This window comes from Spermophilus citellus (assembly GCF_964194105.1).
Source record: "Spermophilus citellus genome assembly, chromosome: 14".
NCBI classification, from domain to species: Eukaryota; Metazoa; Chordata; class Mammalia; order Rodentia; family Sciuridae; genus Spermophilus; species Spermophilus citellus.
This window is the reverse complement of record NC_138194.1, coordinates 51,903,569-51,927,330: the sequence shown is the minus strand read 5'-3', so window position 1 is coordinate 51,927,330 and position 23,762 is coordinate 51,903,569. Positions and strand designations below refer to the sequence as shown.

The following is a 23,762-nucleotide window of genomic DNA, read 5'->3' as shown; positions in this document are numbered from 1 at the left end:
CTGTCATCCTAGAACACTGTACGGCATAAGGAAAAGAATGGTGTTGCCCCAACACAGAGCAGAACTTTCTAAACAGGGAATTGTCTGAGAAAAGAAGGGCTCCCTCTGGGGATGGTAAGAGCAAAGCACCCTTTGTATTTATCTGGTGAGGTTTCATGGAAGGCACCAGTGGCTTCAAGTGACAGGTCTGACTTGGTGACTCTGAGTTAGTTCTCCTTTCAGTGGATTCGATCATTTAATCCCAGGAAACTCTTCTGGGTTGTAACTTTTTTTTACTTCCTTCATTACCTTGTGCTTTCCACATTAAAATATACTGATGTCTTTGTCCATTTGATACACTCTTAAAGTATCTTCTGCAATTCATCTGTACAACCAAGAAGTCAGGTAATCAACAGATCAAGAAATTTTCCCGTAGCCTCCTCCAGATCATTTATAAAGCAATCAGCAGTTTCATATGCACTCAGTGGTTGAAGTCCCCATTCATTCTCACCTCTTTCTTTTCTTTTTTTCTTTCTTTCACCTCTAAGCTGGTGGTTTGTTCATCACAAGGATCCTTCAATTCCATTTTTTTTAAAAAAAAAGTCTATAAAATGCAGCTTATGAAGGAATTTTTAAAGACTGAAGAAGAGTTCACCTTCAGTGTGTTTCCTGTCACTGTCTGAACTGGTTTGGGCACTGTTGAGTGTCCACCCTGCTAGTTAATATAGCTAGGCATCAACAGAGAAGGTGGAACACTGGGCTACTACCTTCACTGCTTCCTCTTTATCCATTCGCACATCTTATCTTCTCAAAGAATTATTATAGATGAATCTAGCATAATTTCTTTTTTCAGAAGTCATGGAGTTCTCTTAGTATTTTGTGGCTCACCCATTTAATTTTTCCAGCAAAAAAAAGTAATAAATCTGAGAACTAGTAGTCGGTACTTTCCGTTGTCCCCAGGAAACATTTCTTATAAAACAGTCATACCAGTGTTCTGCCCTTTTGCCCAGTCCATTTAAAGACAGGTTATAAATTATGAGGTCTTCGGGTATTCCCTTAAGTTCCTTTAAAACACTAAGTCTTTAACCTGCTGGAGGCTATGGATCAACTTCAGGGACTCTTCTAACCCACTGAAATAATATACAAACTTGCTTATGTGTGTTAGGTACATTTTTCTTTCCTGATAGAGTTTACACCTGATCATCCATTCCTGGTGAGTTTCTCTATACTTACTTTGAATGACAAAATCATCATTAGCCAACGTCCCTGAGACTGCTGCTGTTTGCCACTGTCCACTTCTATGCTACTGTGCTACTGTCAAAATCATCACTGCCATATTAGGGTCATGTGAACATTCAGCCCATAACAAACACACACTGAGGTGTCCCAACTACCTGGACGGGCATCCAAGCTCCACCACTTAACTCCACCTCTGTGACCCAGTGTCCTCATCTATAAAAATGAGGATAATAACACTGTTGCCCTCATAGATTTATGAGGATTAACTGAGTTAGCACAACAGCTAGAACAGTGGCTGATACATGGTAAATTCTGTATAAATGTTCACTGCTATGGCTTACCTGAGCAGGTGGACTGTATCCTAGGTTTGACCCATTAGGCCCATAACCCATAGGAATTAATAAAAGTAACTCTTTGGCAGATACTGGCAGGGTCCCCAGAGAGTTCTGGAGATGGGAATTCCTAGATCTGTGGCTGTCTTATTCCTCTGTACCATGAAAGTGGATATAACCTGGGTTTCGTCAGGAAAAACACATAGGCAGAAAAGTGGTCTTCAAGGCTGCATTTCAGGGAAGCTGTCGAATTTTTTTTAGCTTTGTTTTAAATGAATGTGGTCCCAGGATAAAACTGCATGGTGCAGAAATTATGGAGAACACAGAAATGCAACACATGGTTCTCCTTTCAAGAGAAACCACTGCTTTTGTTACTTCTGCTGCTGCTGTTGATGCTGATGCTGTGGGGGGACAGTGGTGGACACCTCCTGCTGCTGCTGTTTGGGATCCACAGCAGCCCCCCAGGCCATGCTTCCCCTGTGCTCCTACCCTCAAGGACCTTGCAGGGCAGGGCTGCTGGAGCCAAGCCACTTTGTCCAATGTGGGACTTCTCTAATGGGCAGCTTTGCTCAGGCCACCCTATTGATTTCAGCTGAGACTTTCTAGCACTGAAATACTTCCTGCCTAGCCTTGCTTTCCTTACTCTTTTCTCCCTGTCTGGAGGCTGCAGGCTCCTCCTACCTTCTCATTCTCCCTCCCCCTTCACAACCATCTTCCCCATATATCTCCTATAGAATTCATCTGTCTTGGGGTCTGCTTCTCGGAGAAGTCAAAGTGACATGTTACCCCCGGGCTGAGTTCGGGATTGCTGACGGGGACGGAAGCGGTACAGCCCCACCCCCCACAAGGGACACTCCACTAAGGTAACCAGCGGCCACCATCTTGGACAGCTGAAGTATCCACCGCCACTGTCCGACAGATTGCAACAACAAAACAGGCACAGAGTACAGTTTGAACTGCCGAGAATCATCACTGAGGGGAAATCTGGTCTAGCAGGAGAAACCAGGAGCCTAGAGGCAAGGCCCTCGCGACTGGGCAGCTGTAAACTGCAGGCCCACCGGCGACAGTTCACCCACTGCCCGCGTAACTGGGCGGTAGGAGAACGCCCTCCCGTTGGTGACGGATCACCTGCCCGCGGCCTGTGATACTGGGCGGCTAGAGTCTACCCGCCTGCCACGACCGGGAGCTGAAACCACACAGAGACAGTCCAGTCACACCCCCCCATTAGGGCACCCCGGCAAGGAGACTGGGGCCCGTCATAGCAGAGTAGTGTCGTCACTGGAGCTCAAACGTCGGAATTCCTTCCCAGCGGAATCCACGTTAGCAGTCATACTTCAACAACACAAAGGAGAGACATCAGAGTAATACAGAAACAAAACAAATCTATAGAGGAGAGCAGAAACACGACAATCAAAAAGAGCTGGAAAGTAACGTGGACAACATGAGAAAACAAGGGAAAAAAGGATTACAAACAATGCAAGACTACTCAATTCTACAGGAGGACATAGAAACTTCAGAAACAGGTACAGGGAAAGAACTCAAGGCATACCTAACTCGAATGGAAAGGAATATTAGAGAAGACATGAGACAGCAAGTCCAAGAAATAAAAATATATTTTGAAAATGAATTAAACAAACAAATTAAAATGGCAAAGAACGAGCTCTACCAGGAGATAGAGATATTAAAAAAAAATCAAACAATAATCCTAGAATTACAGGAAACTATAAACCAAATTAAAAACTCAAACGAGAATATTACAAATAGACTTGATCAAGTAGAAGTCAGAACATCAGATAATGAAGACAAGGTTTATCAACTTGAAAAGAATATAGTCAACACAGAAAAGATGCTTAATTCCCACGAGCAATCTATTCAAGAGATATGGGATGTCATAAAAAAACCAAATCTGAGAGTCATAGGGATAGAAGAAGGCACAGAGATTCAAACCAAAGGAATGGACAGCATATTAAATGAAATAATTCTAGAAAACTTCCCAGAGATGAAAGATGGAATGGATTGCCAAATCCTGGAAGCCTACAGGACCCCAAACATTCAAAACCATAATAGACCAACCCCAAGACATATAATTATGAAGATAGCCAACGTACAGAACAAGGAGAGAATATTAAAAGCTACGAGAGAAAAGAGGCAGATTACTTTCAGGGGTAAACCAATTAGGTTAAGGACAGATTTCTCATCACAAACTTTGAAAGCGAGAAGATCCTGGAATAACGTATTTCAAACGCTGAAAAATAATGGATTCCAACCAAGAATACTATATCCAGCAAAATTGAGCTTCAAATTTGACAATGAAATTAAAATCTTTCACGATAAACAAAAGCTAAAAGAATTTGCAGCAAGAAAACCAGCTCTGCAAAGCATTTTGAACAAAACACTACAAGAAGAGGAGGTGAAAAATAGTGCCCAAAACTAACAGCAGGAAGTATCTCAGTAAAGGGGGAGGAAAATAACCAAAAAGCAAAACTAACCAAACTAAAATAAATAAATAAAGAAGCATGACTGGAAATACAAATCATATCTCAATTGTAACCTGAAATGTTAATGGCCTAAACTCACCAATCAAGAGACATAGGCTAGTAAACTGGATCAAAAAAACAAATCCAACAATATGCTGCCTTCAGGAGACTCATATGATAGGAAAAGACATACACAGGCTGAAGGTAAAAGGTTGGGAAAAATCATACCACTCACATGGCCCTCGGAAGCAAGCAGGAGTGGCCATACTCATATCGAATAAAATCAACTTCAAACCTAAGTTAATCAAGAAGGACAAAGAAGGTCACTATATACTGTTAAAAGGAACCATCCACCAACAAGACATAACAATCATCAATTTGTATGCACCCAACAATGGAGCTGCAACGTTCATAAAACAAACTCTCCTCAAGTTCAAGAGTCAAATAGACCACAACACAATAATTATGGGTGACTTCAACACACCGCTCTCGCCATTAGACAGATCCTCTAGACAAAAACTGAATAAAGAAACTATAAAACTCAACAGCACAATCAATAATCTAGACTTAACCGACATATATAGAATATATCAACCATCATCAAGTGGATACATGTTCTTCTCAGCAGCACATGGATCCTACTCAAAGATAGACCATATATTATGCCATAAGACAACTCTTAGTAAATATAAAGGCGTGGAGATAATACCATGCACCATATCTGACCATAATGGAATGAAATTGGAAATCAATGATAAAAGAAGGAAGGAAAAATCCTACATCACATGGAAAATGAACAATATGTTATTGAATGATCAATGGGTTATAGAAGACATAAAGGAGGAGATGAAAAAATTCTTAGAGTCAAATGATAACACAGACACAACATACCGGAATTTATGGGACACAATGAAAGCAGTTTTAAGAGGGAAATTCATTTCTTGGAGTTCTTACCTCAAAAAAAGAAAAAACCAACAAATAAATGAACTCACACAACACCTCAAAAATCTAGAAAAGGAAGAGCAAAACAACAGCAAATGTAGTAGAAGACAAGAAATAATTAAAATTAGAGCAGAAATCAATGAAATTGAAACAAAAGAAACCATTGAAAAAATAGATAAAACTAAAAGTTGGTTCTTTGAAAAAATAAATAAGATAGACAAGCCCTTAGCCATGCTAACGAAAAGAAGAAGAGAGAGAACTCAAATTACTAACATACGGGATGAAAAAGGCAATATCACAACAGACACTACAGAAATACAGAAGATAATTAGAAAGTATTTTGAAACCCTATATTCCAATAAAATAGAAGATAACGAAGATATCGATAAATTTCTTAAGGCATATGAATTGCCCAGATTGAGACAGGAAGACACACACAATTTAAACAGACCAATAACAAAAGAAGAAATAGAAGAAGCCATCAAAAGACTACCAACTAAGAAAAGCCCTGGACCAGATGGGTATACAGCGGAGTTCTACAAAACCTTCAAAGAAGAATTAATACCAATACTTTTCAAGCTATTTCAAGAAATAGAAAAAGAAGGAGCTCTTCCAAATTCATTCTATGAGGCCAACATCACTTTGATCCCAAAACCAGACAAAGATACTTCAAAGAAAGAAAACTACAGACCAATATCTCTAATGAACTTGGATGCAAAAATTCTCAATAAAATTCTGGCGAATCGAATACAAAAACATATCAGAAAACTTGTGCACCATGATCAAGTAGGATTCATTCCTGGGATGCAAGGATGGTTCAATATACGGAAATCAATAAATGCTATCCACCACATCAATAGACTTAAAGACAAGAACCACATGATCATCTCGATGGATGCAGAAAAAGCATTTGACAAAGTACAGCATCCCTTTATGTTCAAAACACTAGAAAAACTAGGGATAACAGGAACTTACCTCAACATTGTAAAAGCTATCTATGCTAAGCCTCAGGCTAGCATCATTCTGAATGGAGAAAAATTGAAGGCATTCCCTCTAAAATCTGGAACAAGACAGGGATGCCCTCTATCACCACTTCTATTCAATTTAGTTCTCGAAGTACTAGCCAGAGCAATTAGACAAAAGAAATTAAAGGCATAAAAATAGGAAAAGAAGAAATTAAACTATCGCTATTTGCGGATGACATGATAATATACTTAACAGACCCAAAAGAGTCTACAAAGAAGCTGCTAGAGTTAATAAATGAATTCAGCAAAGTGGCAGGTTATAAAATCAACACGCATAAATCAAAGGCATTCCTATATATCAGCAACAAAACTTCTGAAATGGAAATAAGGAAAACCACTCCATTCACAATATCCTCAAAGAAAATAAGATACTTGGGTATCAACAAAAGAGGTGAAAGATTTATACAATGAAAACTACAGAACCCTAAAGAGAGAGATAGAAGAAGATCTCAGAAGATGGAAAAATGTACCCTGTTCATGGATAGGCAGAACTAACATCATCAAAATGGCAATATTACCCAAAGTTCTCTATAGGTTTAATGTGATGCCAATCAAAATACCAACGGCATTTCTTGTAGAAATAGACAAAGCAATCATGAAATTCATATGGAAAAACAAAAGACCCAGAATAGCAAAAGCAATTCTAAGCAGGAAGTGTGAATCTGGAGGTATAGCGATACCAGAGGTCAAACTGTACTACAAAGCAATAGTAACAAAAACAGCATGGTACTGGTACCAAAACAGGCGGGTGGACCAATGGTACAGAATAGAAGACACAGAGACTAATCCACAAAGTTACAACTATCTTATATTTGATAAAGGGGCTAAAAGCATGCAATGGAGGAAGGATAGCATCTTCAACAAATGGTGCTGGGAAAATTGGAAATCCATATGCAACAAAATGAAATTGAATCCCTTTCTCTCGCCAGCCACAAAAATTAACTCAAAATGGATCAGGGAGCTAGATATCAAATCAGAGACACTGCGTCTGATAGAAGAAAAAGTTGGCTACGATCTACAAATTGTGGGGTCGGGCTCCAAATTCCTTAATAGGACACCCATAGCCCAAGAGTTAACAACCAGAATAAACAAATGGGACTTACTTAAACTAAAAAGTTTTTTCTCAGCAAGAGAAACAATAAAAGAGGTAAATAGAGAGCCTACATCCTGGGAACAAATCTTTACCCCCCACACCTCCGATAGAGCCCTAATATCCAGAATGTACAAAGAACTCAAAAAATTAAACAATAAGATAACAAATAACCCAATTAACAAATGGGCCAAGGACCTCAACAGACACTTCTCAGAGGAGGACATACAATCAATCAACAAGTTCATGAAAAAATGCTCACCATCTCTAGCAATCAGAGAAATGCAAATCAAAACCACCCTAAGATACCATCTCACTCCAGTAAGATTGGCAGCCATTATGAAGTCAAACAACAACAAGTGTTGGCGGGGATGTGGGGGAAAAGGTACACTTGTACACTGCTGGTGGGGCTGCAAAATGGTGAGGCCAATTTGGAAAGCAGTATGGAGATTCCTGGGAAAGCTGGGAATGGAACCACCATTTGACCCAGCTATTGCACTTCTCGGACTATTCCCTGAGGACCTTAAAAGAGCGCACTATAGGGATACGGCTGCATCAATGATTATAGCGGCACAATTCACAATAGCTAGACTGTGGAACCAACCTAGATGCCCTTCAATAGATGAATGGATAAAAAAAATGTGGCATCTATACACAATGGAATATTATGCAGCACTAAGAAATGACAAAATCATAGAATTTGCAGGGAAATGGATGGCATTAGAGCAGATTATGCTAAGTGAAGCTAGCCAAGCCCTAAAAAACAAATGCCAAATGTCTGCTTTGATATAAAGAGAACAACTAAGAACAGAACAGGAAGGAAGAGCATGTGGAAAAGACTACAGTAAACAAAGATGAATGGGGGGAGAGAAACGGAGAGAGAAGGGAAAGCATATGGAAATGGTAGGAGACATTCAAGGATACATAAAATTATAAGAGGCTATGAGGGGCAAGGGGGAGGGAAAAAAAGGGAGAGAATTGAACAACAGCAGGGGAGATAGAGAGGGAAGATGGGAGGGGAGGGGAGGGGAGGGGGGATAGTAGGGTTTAGGAAAGGTAGCAGAATACAACAGACACTAATATGGCATTATGTAAAAATGTGAATATGTAACAGATGTGATTCTGCAATCTATATTTGGGGTGAAAATGGGAGTTCAAAACACAATTTGAGTCTAATGTATGAAAGATGATATATCATGAGCTATGTAATGCTTTAAATAATCAATAAAAAATTAAAAAAAAAAACAAAAAAAACAAAAAACAAAGTGACATGTTATTTCTTCCTCTGAACTTTTAGAAGTTTTATGCATACATACAAAGGAAAGCAGGTGATTAGTTCTATGCTAGACAAACCTTCATGGAAATAGCATAAAAAGTGAGAAAAGAAATGTTAATGGAGTTAGCAACGTGTCATATGGAACACCCCCTACCCCTGTTTCAGTGCAGAGGATTGAACTCAAGAGTTTCAAATGTGCTAGGAAGTGCTTTCCCCTCTGAGCTACATCCCTAACCCTCCATATTTTCATAATCATTTTTAATTGGCTCATTTTCCCATAATGTTTCAAATATTTTCTGTGCTGTAGTCTGTATGCTTGCTAATTCCTTATCCTAAGCTTATAGGTTCATTTCAAGTATATGGAAAGGCAATTTTATAAGCCTTCCCAATGATTCAGAAAAAGAAAACAATGCAGGTAGCCAGTGAACTGTGGACTAATAGGTGCCTGTTTGCTCTTTAGAGCTTTGTGAGACCATAAAATCAAAGTATACATGGATGGGCAATGCCAACATAGTTCAATCAAAGTGCTATTACAGTAAGCATGCCTATAAACTGTTGTTCTGATGGTATGATAGCCTAAATGAATGAAGAATTATCAGCAGAGGTGGAAATGATCATTTATACCTGATAGCTCTACACCCATTTTAGTGATGCTTTTTACATTAAATATTAATTCCAGCATCCTAGGCTTATAAGCCTTGTATATTGTTTTCAGAAGAAATGCGAAATAGTAGCTGTGCTTCTTTGCTTTCCCTGGACCGCGGACTGCACTTGGCTTTAGCCTAAGCCCTATTTGGCATTATTAACCTGTATTCATCCACCTCTTATTACAGGAAACTGGATATGGCCTGGCCAGTGGCCACCCAGCCATGTCACTAATCTGCTATTATGCCTAGCAGTAACCTTTGCATTGTGTTTCTAACTGTATCAGATTCGTCTGCCCTTTCTTTTGGGGAAGTCATGTTCCTTAAGCACAGAGTATACAGAGTTAAATGTGCAATTGTTCAGCCTTTGGGTGTTCAATAACTAGGTTTGATTTTATAGTTCTCAGGTGCTATTATGAACAAATGTAAAGAATTTCAGAATTACCATTTTCCGGGAATAAGGTACTCCAAAGGTCTAAATTGATTGGTCATCAAATAATAGCTGTTTGAAATGATAGAAACATATTGGCAATGTGGTTAAGCCATAAATAAAAGAACACATGAAATACAACCAATAATATCTGGTGTGGATGACAATCCTCCAGAGAGGAACACAGAGGCATCTGTTCATTCCTCAATTTCGAACATTCCAAGTATCTTATGTAGAGCACCACAAGTTGTAGGGCAAGGGAGCCTGCCTAAAAAACAATCATTGAATTGAGGCCTTCTTGAATTTTATTAATAGGAAATAATCTTCAGTAAAAGCCAGCTCCAGACATAAAATTACCTATAGTTCACTTGCAGAAAAGAGAACCACTGTCTCATTGATCTGAAAGGATTGATTTTAAATAAGAATAAACTGGCTCAGGACTAGCCTATGAAAGTGAAGATAAAGATTAGAATAAGTACAAATATCAGGCTGAATCAGATGAAATTGCTTTTTTGTAGACAGATCAGTGAATGTTGGTGATTTCATATGGTTCAACCTAGTAGAATAAAACAGGTATCAGTATAGGGATTAGAATTTGGATATATGGGTTGAATTGAAATTTAATCATTCAAAACATTTTAAACATGTTATAAAAATACTATTTAAAGAATATCCACAGAGAATCTTTTGAAAGCAAAGCACTCCTCTTTAAGTGGGTAATAGGCCTATAATTAATCTAATTTTATACTTTTATATACTATGATCTCATGAATGTGGATTCACATATATATATGTGTATATATATACACACACACACATACATATATGTATGTGTATATATATGTATATGTAAAAAATTCTTCTCATAATTTTAGATGGAATACAAAAAAAGTGTAATCTAAAATGGATCGCACTTGGTTCTCATGAATATTTCAATTACAGAAAATCGCATGTGTGTCTCAAATTTAAAGCAAGGTTATGGAGATGATCATGAAAAAGGATTAGTGTTAGAAGAAGACCCCAGTGGGTTACTGACTGCAATAGGCCTGGCCAACTGGCCGGATATCCCTTAGAAAGTTACTGAAGTCTCCACATTTGTAAGGTAGGGCAGTCAACTCACAATGGCAACTGGAAATAGTGTACCTTAAGTGTCTGGCATCAGTGGCATCAGGAATGACAGTATTAGCTATGAGCAGAAAGAAGATAGTCTTTTTTTATTTTTTATTTTTTGGAGGATTGTGTTGTTTCCTTTTATGAACTCAAATATGGAACTTAAGCAATCCTCTTAAAAGGAGATTGATTCAGTCAACATCTTGTATCAGTTTCTCCTCCTCTTCATAGCATAAGGTGGTAGGCATTGGCCCTGCCACAGGTATATCCCCAAGTGGCTCAAATCTGCAGACAGGTCCTAGATAGGTTGGAGGTGAAATAAACCTAAATTAAAAGTAGTAGTAGTAGCAGCAGCAGCAGCGGTAGCAGTAATAATAGCAACAGTAGAAGTAGCATCTATATCCTCAGCCCCAGAGCATGTAAACAAATTGACTGGCCACTTGACTGGAGTCTGCAGTTTTCTGCCCAGCTTGAGCGGTCATTCCCAAAGGACAGGGCCTTGACCGCAGAGCACATTGCTGTGCCTTTCAATACCTGGACAGCCCTGGAGGCAAAGCTGTAGACTCTCCACCTCACGCTACCCACTGATTCTGGGAAGCCTATTAGGGGTGGCTTGGTGGCCAGAAATGACTCCTCTCTTTTTCTTTTTTAATACTTATTTTTTAGTTATAGGTGGACACAATATCTTTATTTTATTTTTATGTGGTGCTGAGGATCAAACCCAGTGCCTCACCCTTGCTAGGTAAGTACTCTACCTCTGAGCCTGAGCCCCAGCCCCATGATGCCTCTCTTTGAAAAAATAAAAAAGTGACTGCCACTGTCACTCCCAGCCAATCTGCTGCCAACATTATAGTTACTGTTACAGGTAGGAGAAGCAGTAAAAATAAGAAATACAGTCTTTTTAAATGTAATCTTAAAAAAAATCTTGTCAAAAGTCACATTATTTTCTTGCAATGGCAAACCAAAAAACACTGGATTTGTTTTCTCCCAACTACCCTCATAAAATAATGTTATCACCATAAAATGTAGATGGCAATTCTTTACATTAGTGGGGCTTAAATGGATTTGAGGCCTCCAAGCAGTAAAGTAATTAACCCCACAAATTCATCAGGAACGACCTGACTTGGACACAAGCATAAGAGTGAGAAATGCAATTTTGATTACAGTTTTCTTCTTGAGGATAACTGTGACATTTATCAGACAGACTGTTAACCTACAGACTCCCTGAATGACACAGGGCACCTCAATCCCATTAGCTTGGACCTTGCTGCCCCAGCACAAATGGCAGTCCCTGCCTCACAAGGTGCTCCCAGGACTGCAAGACTGAGTGACTGACAGCCAGGACAGACAGCAGCCCTGCCAGAGGCAGCCCAGCAAAACCTTCCTGGTGACAGTGTGACAGCCTTGCATTGGCCATTGCCGAGTAGCAGGAACATGCTGAGTGGGATGGAGAAGGAAGAAAAAGCTTTGCCATCTCAGAGAACCAAGAAGGAAAAGGCTGGCTGCTCCTAGACAAGAGACAGGGCCCAGGGGGACAGTCACTTCCCACTCCATCTTCACCTCCACATACAGCACATGGGTCCACATAGAGACAGATATGCAGACTCATGCCCAGGTATACACAGGTCCAAGACACAGATATGCATGTGCATTACATACATACATGCAAAAGCTCACACACACACATAAACAAGACCCACACGTACAGATTCAAACATTCAGAGGTCCAACATAGACACAGAGGTATGCATGTATACAGACACACACAAAACACACAGTAACAAAAATTCAGGTGCTTGCCAAGGCCCCTCTGTCTTTTTTCATCGCATCGTATCTAAATGGCAGCCCCAGATGATGCTCACATGTGCACAGAGGGCTTTGTGTTTGGAGAAAACCACACGGGTTTTAAAACTGGCTTTGTGACTCCCAGGAGAACACATTGGCTGCAATCAAAAGCACCAAACCTACAAAGCAAAAAGGCCATCAAGGGATGCTGGCGATGCTTCCCTGAGCTGCATTTTGCAGCCTGCTCACATCAAGAAGTCCAGCTAATCACACAGAATTGTTTTCAAGGGATTTGAGACTTATTATTTAATAACGTTCTTGCTGACATTCTAAAGTTCACTGGTGGGTCTGGGAGGCTTTGTGAATATAGAAGAATTATCACAGACACTGGAACAAAATCAATTTTGCCAAGATAGGCCAACATTTTTTAGGACCAGTTCAAAAATATTCATGTGAACAATTTATTTAATAGCTGGGTATATCAGGAATTGTTTTCCACAAGAGAAACTGAATAAATCACCAGGTCTAGTAAGATGAGAGAGCATGAGCAGAGGACAACTGCAAAAGTTTTTCAGATGTGTTTCTGTGCCTCTCCCTGCCACCCCTCAGAGACTGTCACCAGCATTAATTAATGCTACTCTGTCCCAAAAACCTCATAAAGAATTTACTCTAAGCAAGGATTAGTTCTAGTTATTGTGACTAGAGAAATGCAACACGGAGCCCTGATCTTCATAGGGAATGGAGGCAGAGGAGAGCCCAGGAGTTCAATGAGACAGTACAAGGAGTGAGGACCCCAGCATAACAGTGCATGCAACAGGTGGAAAGAAGCTTCCAATAGTGGGACTGGGCTGAGAACTGAGAGAGGGCAGACCCGGGTCAGATGGAGCAGTGGAGGAAACTAGTTGCAGGTGAGAAGAGAGTGCAGCTTCTTTGGGAGAACTGGAAAAGCCTGGCGCATTGTACTTGTGGGGAAATGGGCCAAGACTGGGAGACCCTGATCAGAGAGGGCCAGACGTTGCTGCACAGGAATTTGGGTCTCATCCTGGAAAGCAGGAGGGAACTCCCACGAGGGGATTTCTCACATCCCCATTACTGTTAATTGCTTCATCACTTTTTCTGTGGTCCTGGGAAATCCAGGGCTTGCTTGAGCATGCTATGCAAGCACTCTACCACTGAACCATATCTCCATTCCTACTGCACACTGTCGGGTAAGCACCCTTGTGTTCTAGACTCCTTCCACCTTTCCCCTTCCTTGACTCTTTTGACACCCTGATCCCTTCTCTTTTGTTAAAGGCTTAAGCCACCTGGCCACAGCTTTCCTCTCCTCCTCAATCCTGCCATCACCTAGATCCCACCGTTAGTGGTCTAGTGATCCTCACCTCTGCCTTTAAGACCACAGAACACTCTATTTCAATGGGCAGTTGCCCTAGTCTTTCCTATAATCTTAAAGGAAATATCAGCTAAAATTAAATTAGAGGAAGTAACATTTACCACTTTTGCTACAAAATTACTTTAGAAACAAAATGAACTTTTTGCACTTAATCATATTTAATGGTTACTGACTCTCATAAAACTCTTCATAAAAGCTTTCCTGGAATTCCAAGATTGGGCATGGTTACTGTAGCCTTTCCAGTAGAGAAGGTTTTATTTTCAGATGTTATTCCTTGTTTTAAGATGATCACAAGTTTTAAAAGTGACTAAACTTAGTCTAGACAGCAGATTTCAGTAGTTGCTAAGGAACTGGATTAGTGCTAATTTAAGGAAGGTATTATTCATTTTTATTTCCATTTGTTACTACAGCACTTTAATTGCAAATGAATGTCTTTTATGGCTCCCTAGGATGTAAAACATCTCTTCTTAGCTGGTGGGGCTAGCCAGGGGAGACCATGTTTGTATGCACCCTGCAAACAGAAAGCAGTCAGGCATGAAGTGGCTCAAAAGAATAAAAGACTTCCTGAGACACAAATAATAGCTGAACTTGTAAGCAAGGCCACGGCTGAGCGCTCAGGGTCACACACTCAGGGTCACATCCACTGTGCTCACCCATGCATGAGACCCCAGGCCTTGAATCCATGTCTGTCAATGCTGCCCACACTTTGCTGATTGCCTCTGCATGTCACAGATGATGTCATTCAGGAACCTGCTGACACAGTCACCAGGCAATCAATTCCTCAGATAAAAGAGTGGTTGTCAGACCTAAGAAACTCATTTTCCACACGGCAGCCAGAGTGAGCTTTTCAAAAAGCAAATCTGATAGCATCACCCGAACCATACCCAACCTCTCCCCATCCCTCTCCACTGGGAACACTCCGGTGCCTTCTGGGCCTTGAAAAAAGATGAAAATCCTCACAGAAGGTGGAAACTGCCTCCCCTCTGCTTCCCAGCTGTCCTCTCCCCAGGCACACTGTACACTGTCCATACTCAGTCCTGCCATCCCTTTCCTAGGCAGCCTTGCCCTGCTCTTCTCTCACCTGGAAGCTTGTCCACCCTGAGTTAAATGGCCACCAGACTTACTTAACAATCTCTGCACGAAATCCATGCTGCTCCTCCTAGCATATTAAGTTTGCAGGTTTACATAGATGCGTGTGTAAGAGCGCGAGTGTGTGAGGGAATAAGGTCTGCTCCTCCAGTAGCCTGGAGCTCAGGGGAACAGGTACTCTCTTATTGTACAGAGGCTGTAATTCTCTAATCTACTGCAGCCTCCAGAACACAGCACGTGCTCCAGCCGAAGGACTGAAAGCAGGAACTCCCAAGCATGAATCCAGGCAGCCACTCTAGGCTTTGGCTATTTGTGGAGTTGGCCAAGACTCAGGATGTAATGAGATATACCTTTGCCACAGCACTGACTTGGAGCCCTAGTGAGGGCCCCAGCGCTGCTTCTCTACCTGCCAGTTCCCTCCTCTTACAGAGGAATTTACATGGTTGTAATAACAGTTTTGTACTTTTTGAAAAATAACATCATCTACCCACCACATTCCCCTCAAAAAGAAAAGCAACAACTCCTAGTGCTGGTGCTGAAAAGAAGAGTGGAATAGTCTAACACTTGCCCCTTTCGCGGGGGGGGGGATTCATGCCTTGCGTGTATTTGTGAATTTGAAGATCGATAACAGTAAACATCGTGGAACTTGGACTTCGGGGAGGCGCACATTGGTGCTCACATGTGTTTTCTCATTTAATCCTCTCAACAAACCTAATTTTATGCTCCTTATGCAGATAAAGAAACAGTTAAGAGACTCAGAGTTAAGGAATTTACCCAGGGTCACACACATAGTAATGCAGAGACTGGCTCTAAAGCCAGCCCAGCTCCCTCATTCCAGAGCTGCAGTCTGAACCATTGCCTTCACTGCCTCTCCTGGAGAGGTAAGAACACATCCTTAAAAGAAACCTGTTATCAGCCTGAATAGAATCTGTTGTGTCCCTTGGAGTCTGATCCTTTTGAGTTTGAATTGAGACTTTACTCAGGGGAATAACCTGCCTTTGGTTTTCCTTTCTATTACATTTTCTTTTTGACATATTTCTAAAATAAAAAATTGATCATCTCTCTCCAAGGTTCCTGTATGTTTAGTGCCTTTTCTCTTCTTACAATACAAGAAACCACTCGGTGTGAAACATGAGTTCCTATGACCACGCCCAGGCTTGGTCCCCCTACCACCACCTCCCCACCACTCCTTCTCTTTGGAATCCTACAAAGTCTCTGAGCGAGCCAAGGTGGCCTACTTCCCTCCCCACATGTGACCTCCCTTCATGAAATCCTGCTCATCCATGGAAGCCAGGTCAGCTTGGAGACAAATGGCTTGAAGAGTGATAATGAGCATTACTATTATTTTAAAATAACAACTCAGTCCCAGAAAGTCAAAGGTTGAATGTTTTCTCTGATATTCAGAAGCTTATCCAAAATAGGGGGAGGGGTAAAAATGTATATATATTTTTTAATTTAAAAAAAAAACAAGAAAGGAAAAAACAAATGGAGTCAGGCACGGTGGCGCACACCTGCATTCCGAGTGTCTGAGGATGATCGAAAGTTCAAAGCCAGCCTCCCCAACTTAGCAAGGTACTTAGCAACTCAGTGAGACCCTGTCTCTGAGTAAAATGTAAACAAACAAACAAAAAAAAACAGTGGGGGACTGGGGATGTGGCTCAGTGGTTAAACAACCCTGGGTTCAATTCCCAGTACAAAAAAAGAAAGGGAAGTTGTTCATCAAAATAGAGGAAAGATCAGTAGAGTAGATGAGGGGGATTGAGGAGAAAGAAGAAGGGACAGGAAAAGGGAAGAACAGTGGAATGGATGTGACTTAACTCCCAAATGTGCGTGCATGGATGTGTCCACAAGACACTAATTTAAAAAAAAAAAAAAAGAAAACTGTAAATGGATTGAAGAGGGATAGGTAGAGTGGAGGGAGGGTTAGGGAGAGTGCTTGGGACTGAATCAGAGTGGGTTGGGTGCCATGCTTTTGTGATTATGTCAAGGTGTATCTGGTATTGTATCATGACTAAAAAGAATTTTTTTAAAAACGGAAAATAAATTTTCAAATATGAATTTCCACAATGTTCAAGAAGGAAAGATTAATTGAAAAGGTCTCAGCCTTTAATAAAACTATGTGATCAATAAAGTTTTCAATAGTAGATTAAAATTTAATTTCAGATTAGGAGAGAATATTTAATATCACCTCTAGTGTCTTTCTGTTCAACAATTTTAAATCTACCAGAAGGCCTTTACAGCAGTTTTCTCAAAGTGAAACAAATTCTACTTTGTATATCATCTCTTCATGTTTAATTATAAGGATTTGAATTTGAAGCACCAATTAATCAGTAATTAGATAGTACTGTACCAAAAGAAATTAAACAAAGATAAAAACAAATATACAACTCAGCAGAAGGCCATATCATGTGGTAGCATTTCATGTAGCATGGTTAAAATACTCCCTAAGAAACACAGTTTATCTGGATCATTAGCCATGTATTCCTTTGATTTTGTTGTTGTTAGTGGCCACCAATGCATTGGGAAACTTAAAGGTACGTCAGATAGAGATGCACTCTGATTACACTAATGTTTATTCTTCTTTTCATTCTTCATTGAAAATCTGCTTTATAATACTTAATAATTGTTAAATGTAATAATAGATTTTGACAATGCAAAATGAATGCATATTTTATAATGATGCATTCCCCCACTGATCTTCATATTTTAAAAAATTCACATAAAGCAGCTTTTAAATTTTATCAGACCACTAAAATAAAAATATTTACCTTATATGTAGAAAATCAAGAAAAGATCCAAAGCAAATTGAGGAAGGAGGGAAGAAAAAGTCCCTAAAACCAAAATGTAGAAGAGGGAAAAGGCAGGCCTGTCCAGCAAGTCCCTGTAGGAATCAGGGGAGAAAGCAAGGAGACTGTCTCCTTACAAAATCATGTCTTTCCCCTGTACCAGAGTCTCACATCCTGGTTCTCAAACCTTTTGTTAGAGAATAAGAGATGGATGGACAGAGAAGTCAGCCTCTCCTATAACCTAGTCTTGGAATTACCAATGGAAGTACCTGCCCAGTGTACTTCACGCTGTTATGAACCTGGAGCTGGAGAAGCCCAGTGCTCTATATAGCAGTCCATCTAGTGAGCCTTTCTCCTTCAAGGTCTCCAGCTTTTTCATTCCCTCTGTGACCAGGACTGCATGAGAAACTGAGCCAACAAAACAGTCAGAATTACCTGAAGGTGCTTTTCATTCTTTCCCTGGTACCATTTCAAGAGATTTCATTGCTGCAGGAAACTGGTATCACCTGCACTCACAAGTAGCAGGATGTCATAAATTGCAACTACTAGAAAATCTTAAATCATATGCCAGATAAATGAGCAGGGTTTCCTTCCTCTTAAGTGTATGAAATTGTCTCTCAAACTTCTGTGAAGGGAATTTCACTGTGCACTCTCAAGTTCGCTTTAGAGAAGTATATTCAATTGCCAGCATCTGAAACAAGTAATTTGTCTTTTCATGCAACAGTTCCCTGAGAAAGAGCATAAGGTGCTTTGAGAAGAATTATAAAGGAAAATTTCAAAGCTTTCCATCTTTTTTGGTACCTTGAGTTGAAAGAGTAGGCTTTGCTGAATAATTTAGTATCCAGGTGGATATCAGAGAGCCAACCTGGAATGATTTTTGTAACTTGATGAAATTAATTGAGTAGCTTCTCCATTTGGGAACCACTTTATTTTCTCCAGTTTTAAGAATTTCTCTCCACTACTGTGTTGTAATGCAATGGTATGAAGTTCTAAAAGTTCTTTGGTTTTATAAATTATACAGCACACCTGTGAATGAAAGCCACATTTGCTGAAGTGAGAATTCATTTGCGGATATGGCTTATTAATCCTCGATTGTGCTTCTTCAATTCTTCCCTAATTGGAAAATGTTCATCTCTCAGGAAGTGGTATAATTTATTTGATGTGAATGTACTACAAAATTTTTGCCCCTCGGTTTTCACTGTCTTATTGAAATCGGCATAAACAAGCTGAGTCTGACCACCATGACCATTACCTTATGAAACTTTATTCAGGGTTAACTGACCAAAATCAATGAACTAGAGCCACCTCTCCATCTCAGAGAATGATTACTAAGGGCTCTTCTCTTTAACAACATAGTAATTATTCCTGTGACCTATTCTTCCTCTAGCAAAGTGTAAAAAAGAAACAAAACTGAAGTTTAAACACCCCTATTGCATTTCTCCTCCCGTCTCATCTCAGTAAATGGCTAATGCTCAAGCCAACACCTGAAACCATCCAGTCTCTCTCATTTGCTCATCTCCCTACCCAGGGCAGCAGCCAGACCCACCAGGTCTCCTGCTACTTCCCCTACCCTGGTCCACATCACCACTTTCTCTCATCTAAACTCCTAGCAATCATTTCCTAACTGCTCTCCCTTTTCTATTCTGCTTCCCCTAACGTCCATTCTTCATATGGCAGCTCAGGTATTACTTTACAAATATGAGTCATCTTGTGTCACTAGGCCTGCTGAAATTTCTTCCAGTGACTTCCCATTCCACTTAGAATAAAACTGAAATACCACTCCGGCCACCAGACCACACATGCATGACCAGCTCTGCACCAGTCTCCCCTTCTCACTGATGGGTCACTCTTGTGACTTGCCACGCACCTTCTTGCTGCCTCACCTCCACATGGGCTGATGCTTCTGCTCGGTGTGCACATCACCTCAGGACCAGCTCCTTCTGGCCTCCACACTTCACCTCATGTGTCACCTCCTCAGAGAGGCATTTCCTGACCACCTTAAGTGCAGCCCACCCACAATCATGTTCAGGTCTTCCCTTTGTACAGCCTGCCAGTGTCAGATGTTATTTTGTTCCTTTTGGTGGGTTTACCTACTAGTCATTGTGTTTCTTCCCATCAGCCTATGAGCTCCATGAAGGCAAGAACCTTGTCCCCTGTTCACCAGCTGTCACTTGTGCCTAGCCCATCAGCACTCTCAATAAATGTTGTGAGATGAACAACAAATGAAAGAATCCTTCTCTTCATATGTATGACTTTGACTGAGTCATTTAACCTCTTCGCCTTCAGCTTCTTCATCCTTAAAATAATTTTCATGGGGATAAAAAAAAAAGTAAATGGGGTGGCCTAGCCCACAGTAGGTGCAAAGTGACACAGTTAACAGTGCCCCCATCCTGTCTTACAGGAAATCTTCAGAGGAACTGGACATGGACAAGGTGACAGCAGCGATGGTACTCACCAGCTTGTCAACCAGCCCTTTGGTTCGAAGTCCTCCTGTGCGGCCAAATGGTAAGCCTAGGGCGTGGGCTTAGGAAGTGTTCTTGCCACCAATGACAGGGCCCCTCTTTAAAGATTCTCCTTCCTCAAGTGAACAATTGATCGGTGAAGGAGAGAAAAATGCAAAAGAAATAGAGACCCCAGGGCTATTGGCCTCCTCCACGTCTTCCCCGAAACCCCACTGAGTCTTGTCCTGCACCCATTCACCTCACATTTATACATCTGGCCTCCACACTTCACCTCGCACATCACCACCTTTCTGCCGTGTTTTCCAGAACATTTCTTTGCAGTACTTGGGTTCCTTTTTCCCAGGTAAATGAAGATTGGCCTAATAAAGTTATTTTCCCTAGCATTATTTCTATTTGATGGGGAGGTAGTTGGATTAAAGGACTCGGTGAAGACTAAATATTATTTAAAAGCATTATTCCAGACTCCCGAATCAAACAGGATTATCTAGTCCACTCATTAATTTTATATTTATCAGGTTCCATCTGGATGATTTGAATACATCATTGGAAAATAGTGTCCACACTTCCAGATAGTACACAATCTCTTTGGGAAAACAGACTATGAATCATAGCCACATTCATGGTAACATTTATTTATTGAGCATTTACTGTTTGTCAGGTACTATGCTTACTTTATTTTGTATAATTCTCCAACAATTCTATGTGATGTTGTTATCACTGTTTTACAGATGAGTGAACTGAGGTGCATAGGGATTAATTGGCTTGTAAATGGCAGAACTGAAATTCTGTCCCTATCTTTCTGATTGCAGATCCTGCTCTCTTAATGATAATATAATAGTTTTTGCATCATAAAATACAGCATGATAAATCAGGAGGACAGGCAGTGGGCAATGGAGTTGGATAGATGAACCAGGAGCTTTACCCTGATGGGTCATGCCTACCTGGCTAGCAGTTGGGACTTTATACTGAGACTGTAAGAGCTACTAAGTATTCAGAGAGCAAAAAGATAGGGTCAGGATTACAGAAAAATAATAATAAGCCATACAATACACATAGGTGGCCAGAACCTTGGTGTTCACAGTGCAACTGAATGAGACACAATTGAAAAAGTGAAATAATGGAGAATCAACAGAGAGGATGAAGGACAGGATGTGTCAGGGATGACTTCCAGGCAGATGGTGTGCTTCAGCAAGGGATAAGGAACAAAGGCAGAGAAATGGATTTATTGGTGAACGTTTAGGGTAAGAGATGGTTTTGCTGAAGATGATAGGTCTAATTTGAAGCATGTCTGGGACAGCCTAAGATCATTGCACAGGCAACAGCTGGTGAAGATCTGGGTGTAGCCTTGGGACTGAGATCTGCACTGTTGGTATAGAATTAGAAGGTAATGTGTTGAAGCGGTGAGTCAACACACGGTTAACACACAGTTCTCTCTTGAAAGAACTGTATAGAAGCAAGCCCCATGATGAGGCTGCCATCATGTAAAAACTGGCAGAGGAAAGACAGCCCAGGAAGAGACTAAGGAGTGACCAGAGAGGTAGAGAAAAACCAGGAGAGTGAAGTTTCATGGAAGAGCATGTTTCAAGGAGAGATGTCCAATGTTTCCAAGGGTCAAGCATAAAAGGGACTGCATTCTGCATCAGGAAAATGTCACTGGCAGCTCTGACAAGAACATTCACAGGGAATTACCCATGGGAGGAAGCCAGATTTCTGTTAGCCAAAATGTAACATACTGAGTCCCCCAAATGGTATTTAATAGTGACAGAAAAACCAGCATAGTCAATCATGAGATGGAGCTATGGTTCACATACAGTTTGGTTGTAAACTTGAGGTGTTCATATAAATTTGTGGGACATCCACTCAGTCCTCATCCAAATCTATTCCAACCCCATTAGAAGTGGAAAGAACTTTTAAGATGCTGGGAATTCAAATATTGGAGTTAATAAATGCCCAGAAGCTTGATTTACTGTAACCTGGGTGACTCCCCTTACTTAGGTACTGGAGGAGGCCAGGTTCTCTTGAGATTAGGCTGGCCTCTCCGGTTGGTTCAGTGAAATGACTTCTCTCTGGGAGGCCTCTTGGCAAAAAAAGAATCCTGATTTTGCCTTTCTCAGTCTCTCAGTACTGGAAAAGAAGTATTATACTAAGAGCAAAACTAGAGGCACCCCCACAACATATTTTAGGGGAAAAGGTGGAATCCTTTATGAGAAAAAAGATATATTTTAAATTAATCATTATTTTTACCATTGGATTTTTTTAATAGAGAATATTTTTAGTGCTCCTTTGTATTTAAAGGTTAGAATTAAAATAAACCTTTTGATCCTTCAATGCAAACTTTTGTTAGCATAGTAATAGAGTAACTCGGTGTTCGTTTATGGTTTAAAAAAAATACCTACTCAACTAATAACCCCAAATTGTCTGATATCTCTCATTTAGTCTGCAACAGGAAACACATTTCTAAATAAGCATTCATTTTTAGGAATTAAAAAAATGTTCTCCAGAGTTATTGTGTATCAGTGAATTTTTGGAAACTGTTGTGATCCTTTCGTTGCCTGGCAAGGATCATTCTATCAAGAGGTGGGTTTGCAAAGGGGGTGAGTCCAGCAGTGCCTCTCTGCATTCTTGGCAAACACTTGTATAAGATATGGAGACAACTGCCCAGTAAGAAAAAAGTGAATCAGTTCTGACTTGTCCTGAAAAATTCAATTCTGTATCATTTTTTCCTTCGGATTTAATAGTGTTCCTAAAGGAATTATCACTCACCGATAAGCAAATTAACTTTTGGCAATGATGTGAAGCAATGTAATCACAACTATATTAATAGTTCTCAAAATAAATTCAATTCCTCACACTTAACGTGATTACACATCTAGCACCATGAACTTGATTCTGTTGTACAAGTGCATACCGGGGTGTGTTTATTAGCCACCTGGGCTTTCCAAGTGAGGTTTTTCACACCAAGCAACATCACCTATGGCTGTCCATGGGCTCCCCTTGACGTGCTGTTATCCTGAATGGAGCTTTCTTGATGATAACCACTAAGGTTATCGGTCTGTTAGAATATAGGGAGTGAGATGATAATTTGGCTTTTCTGCTGGCAGGGTGTGAGCCTCTATAAATGACCATTTGATTTTAGCACCTTGTTATAATGAACTGGGCCACTTCATTTTCATTTTAAAACATCATGCCTTTAACTAAACTTTTTGCTTGACATAGTTAAGGTATATGCTGGAAATCTATAATTAGATAAGGTAGTTGAGTTTCTCCATGAATGCTAGTTTGACTTCATTACTAATTACACAGACATTAATAGTATTTTTAATGAGTCATTTGGGGATTTTTTTCCCTCCTTGTAGTTAGAATAGTATGGTTTTAATATATTCAAAATGCACATAAATATGGAAGAGAAGTTATCCAGAAAGAAAGTAGAATTCATACAAATGCTAATTAAGATTGGGCATTTTGAGAAGTAAAGCAAACCTTCGGTGATTAAAAACACCCTCTCCATTAGCAAAACCTTCCCATAGTGTTTTCCACCACAAGAGGAAAGGTAAAATTAAACACCAATCTTATCACTTAATTATTGCCAATTCTTACCTGATCCCAGTTTGCCAGAGAAAATATAGGACATGCATAGGATTCACATGCACTCATTAAATCAGTGACTAGGGCTTGGACCCCAGACCCACCAGGATCACACTTACTA

General features: G+C 40.3%; 1 protein-coding gene across 1 annotated transcript in view; it reads left to right on the top strand.

Moving 5' to 3' along the window:
• ZNF704 (zinc finger protein 704) overlaps nucleotides 1–23,762 on the top strand; it is a 214,029-nt gene that overhangs the window by 143,178 nt on the left and 47,089 nt on the right. Inside the window, exon 3 of the mRNA XM_081266841.1 lies at nucleotides 19,996–20,099. Coding sequence (XP_081122967.1) covers nucleotides 19,996–20,099 — 104 coding nt within the window. The remainder of the gene's footprint in view (nucleotides 1–19,995; nucleotides 20,100–23,762) is intronic.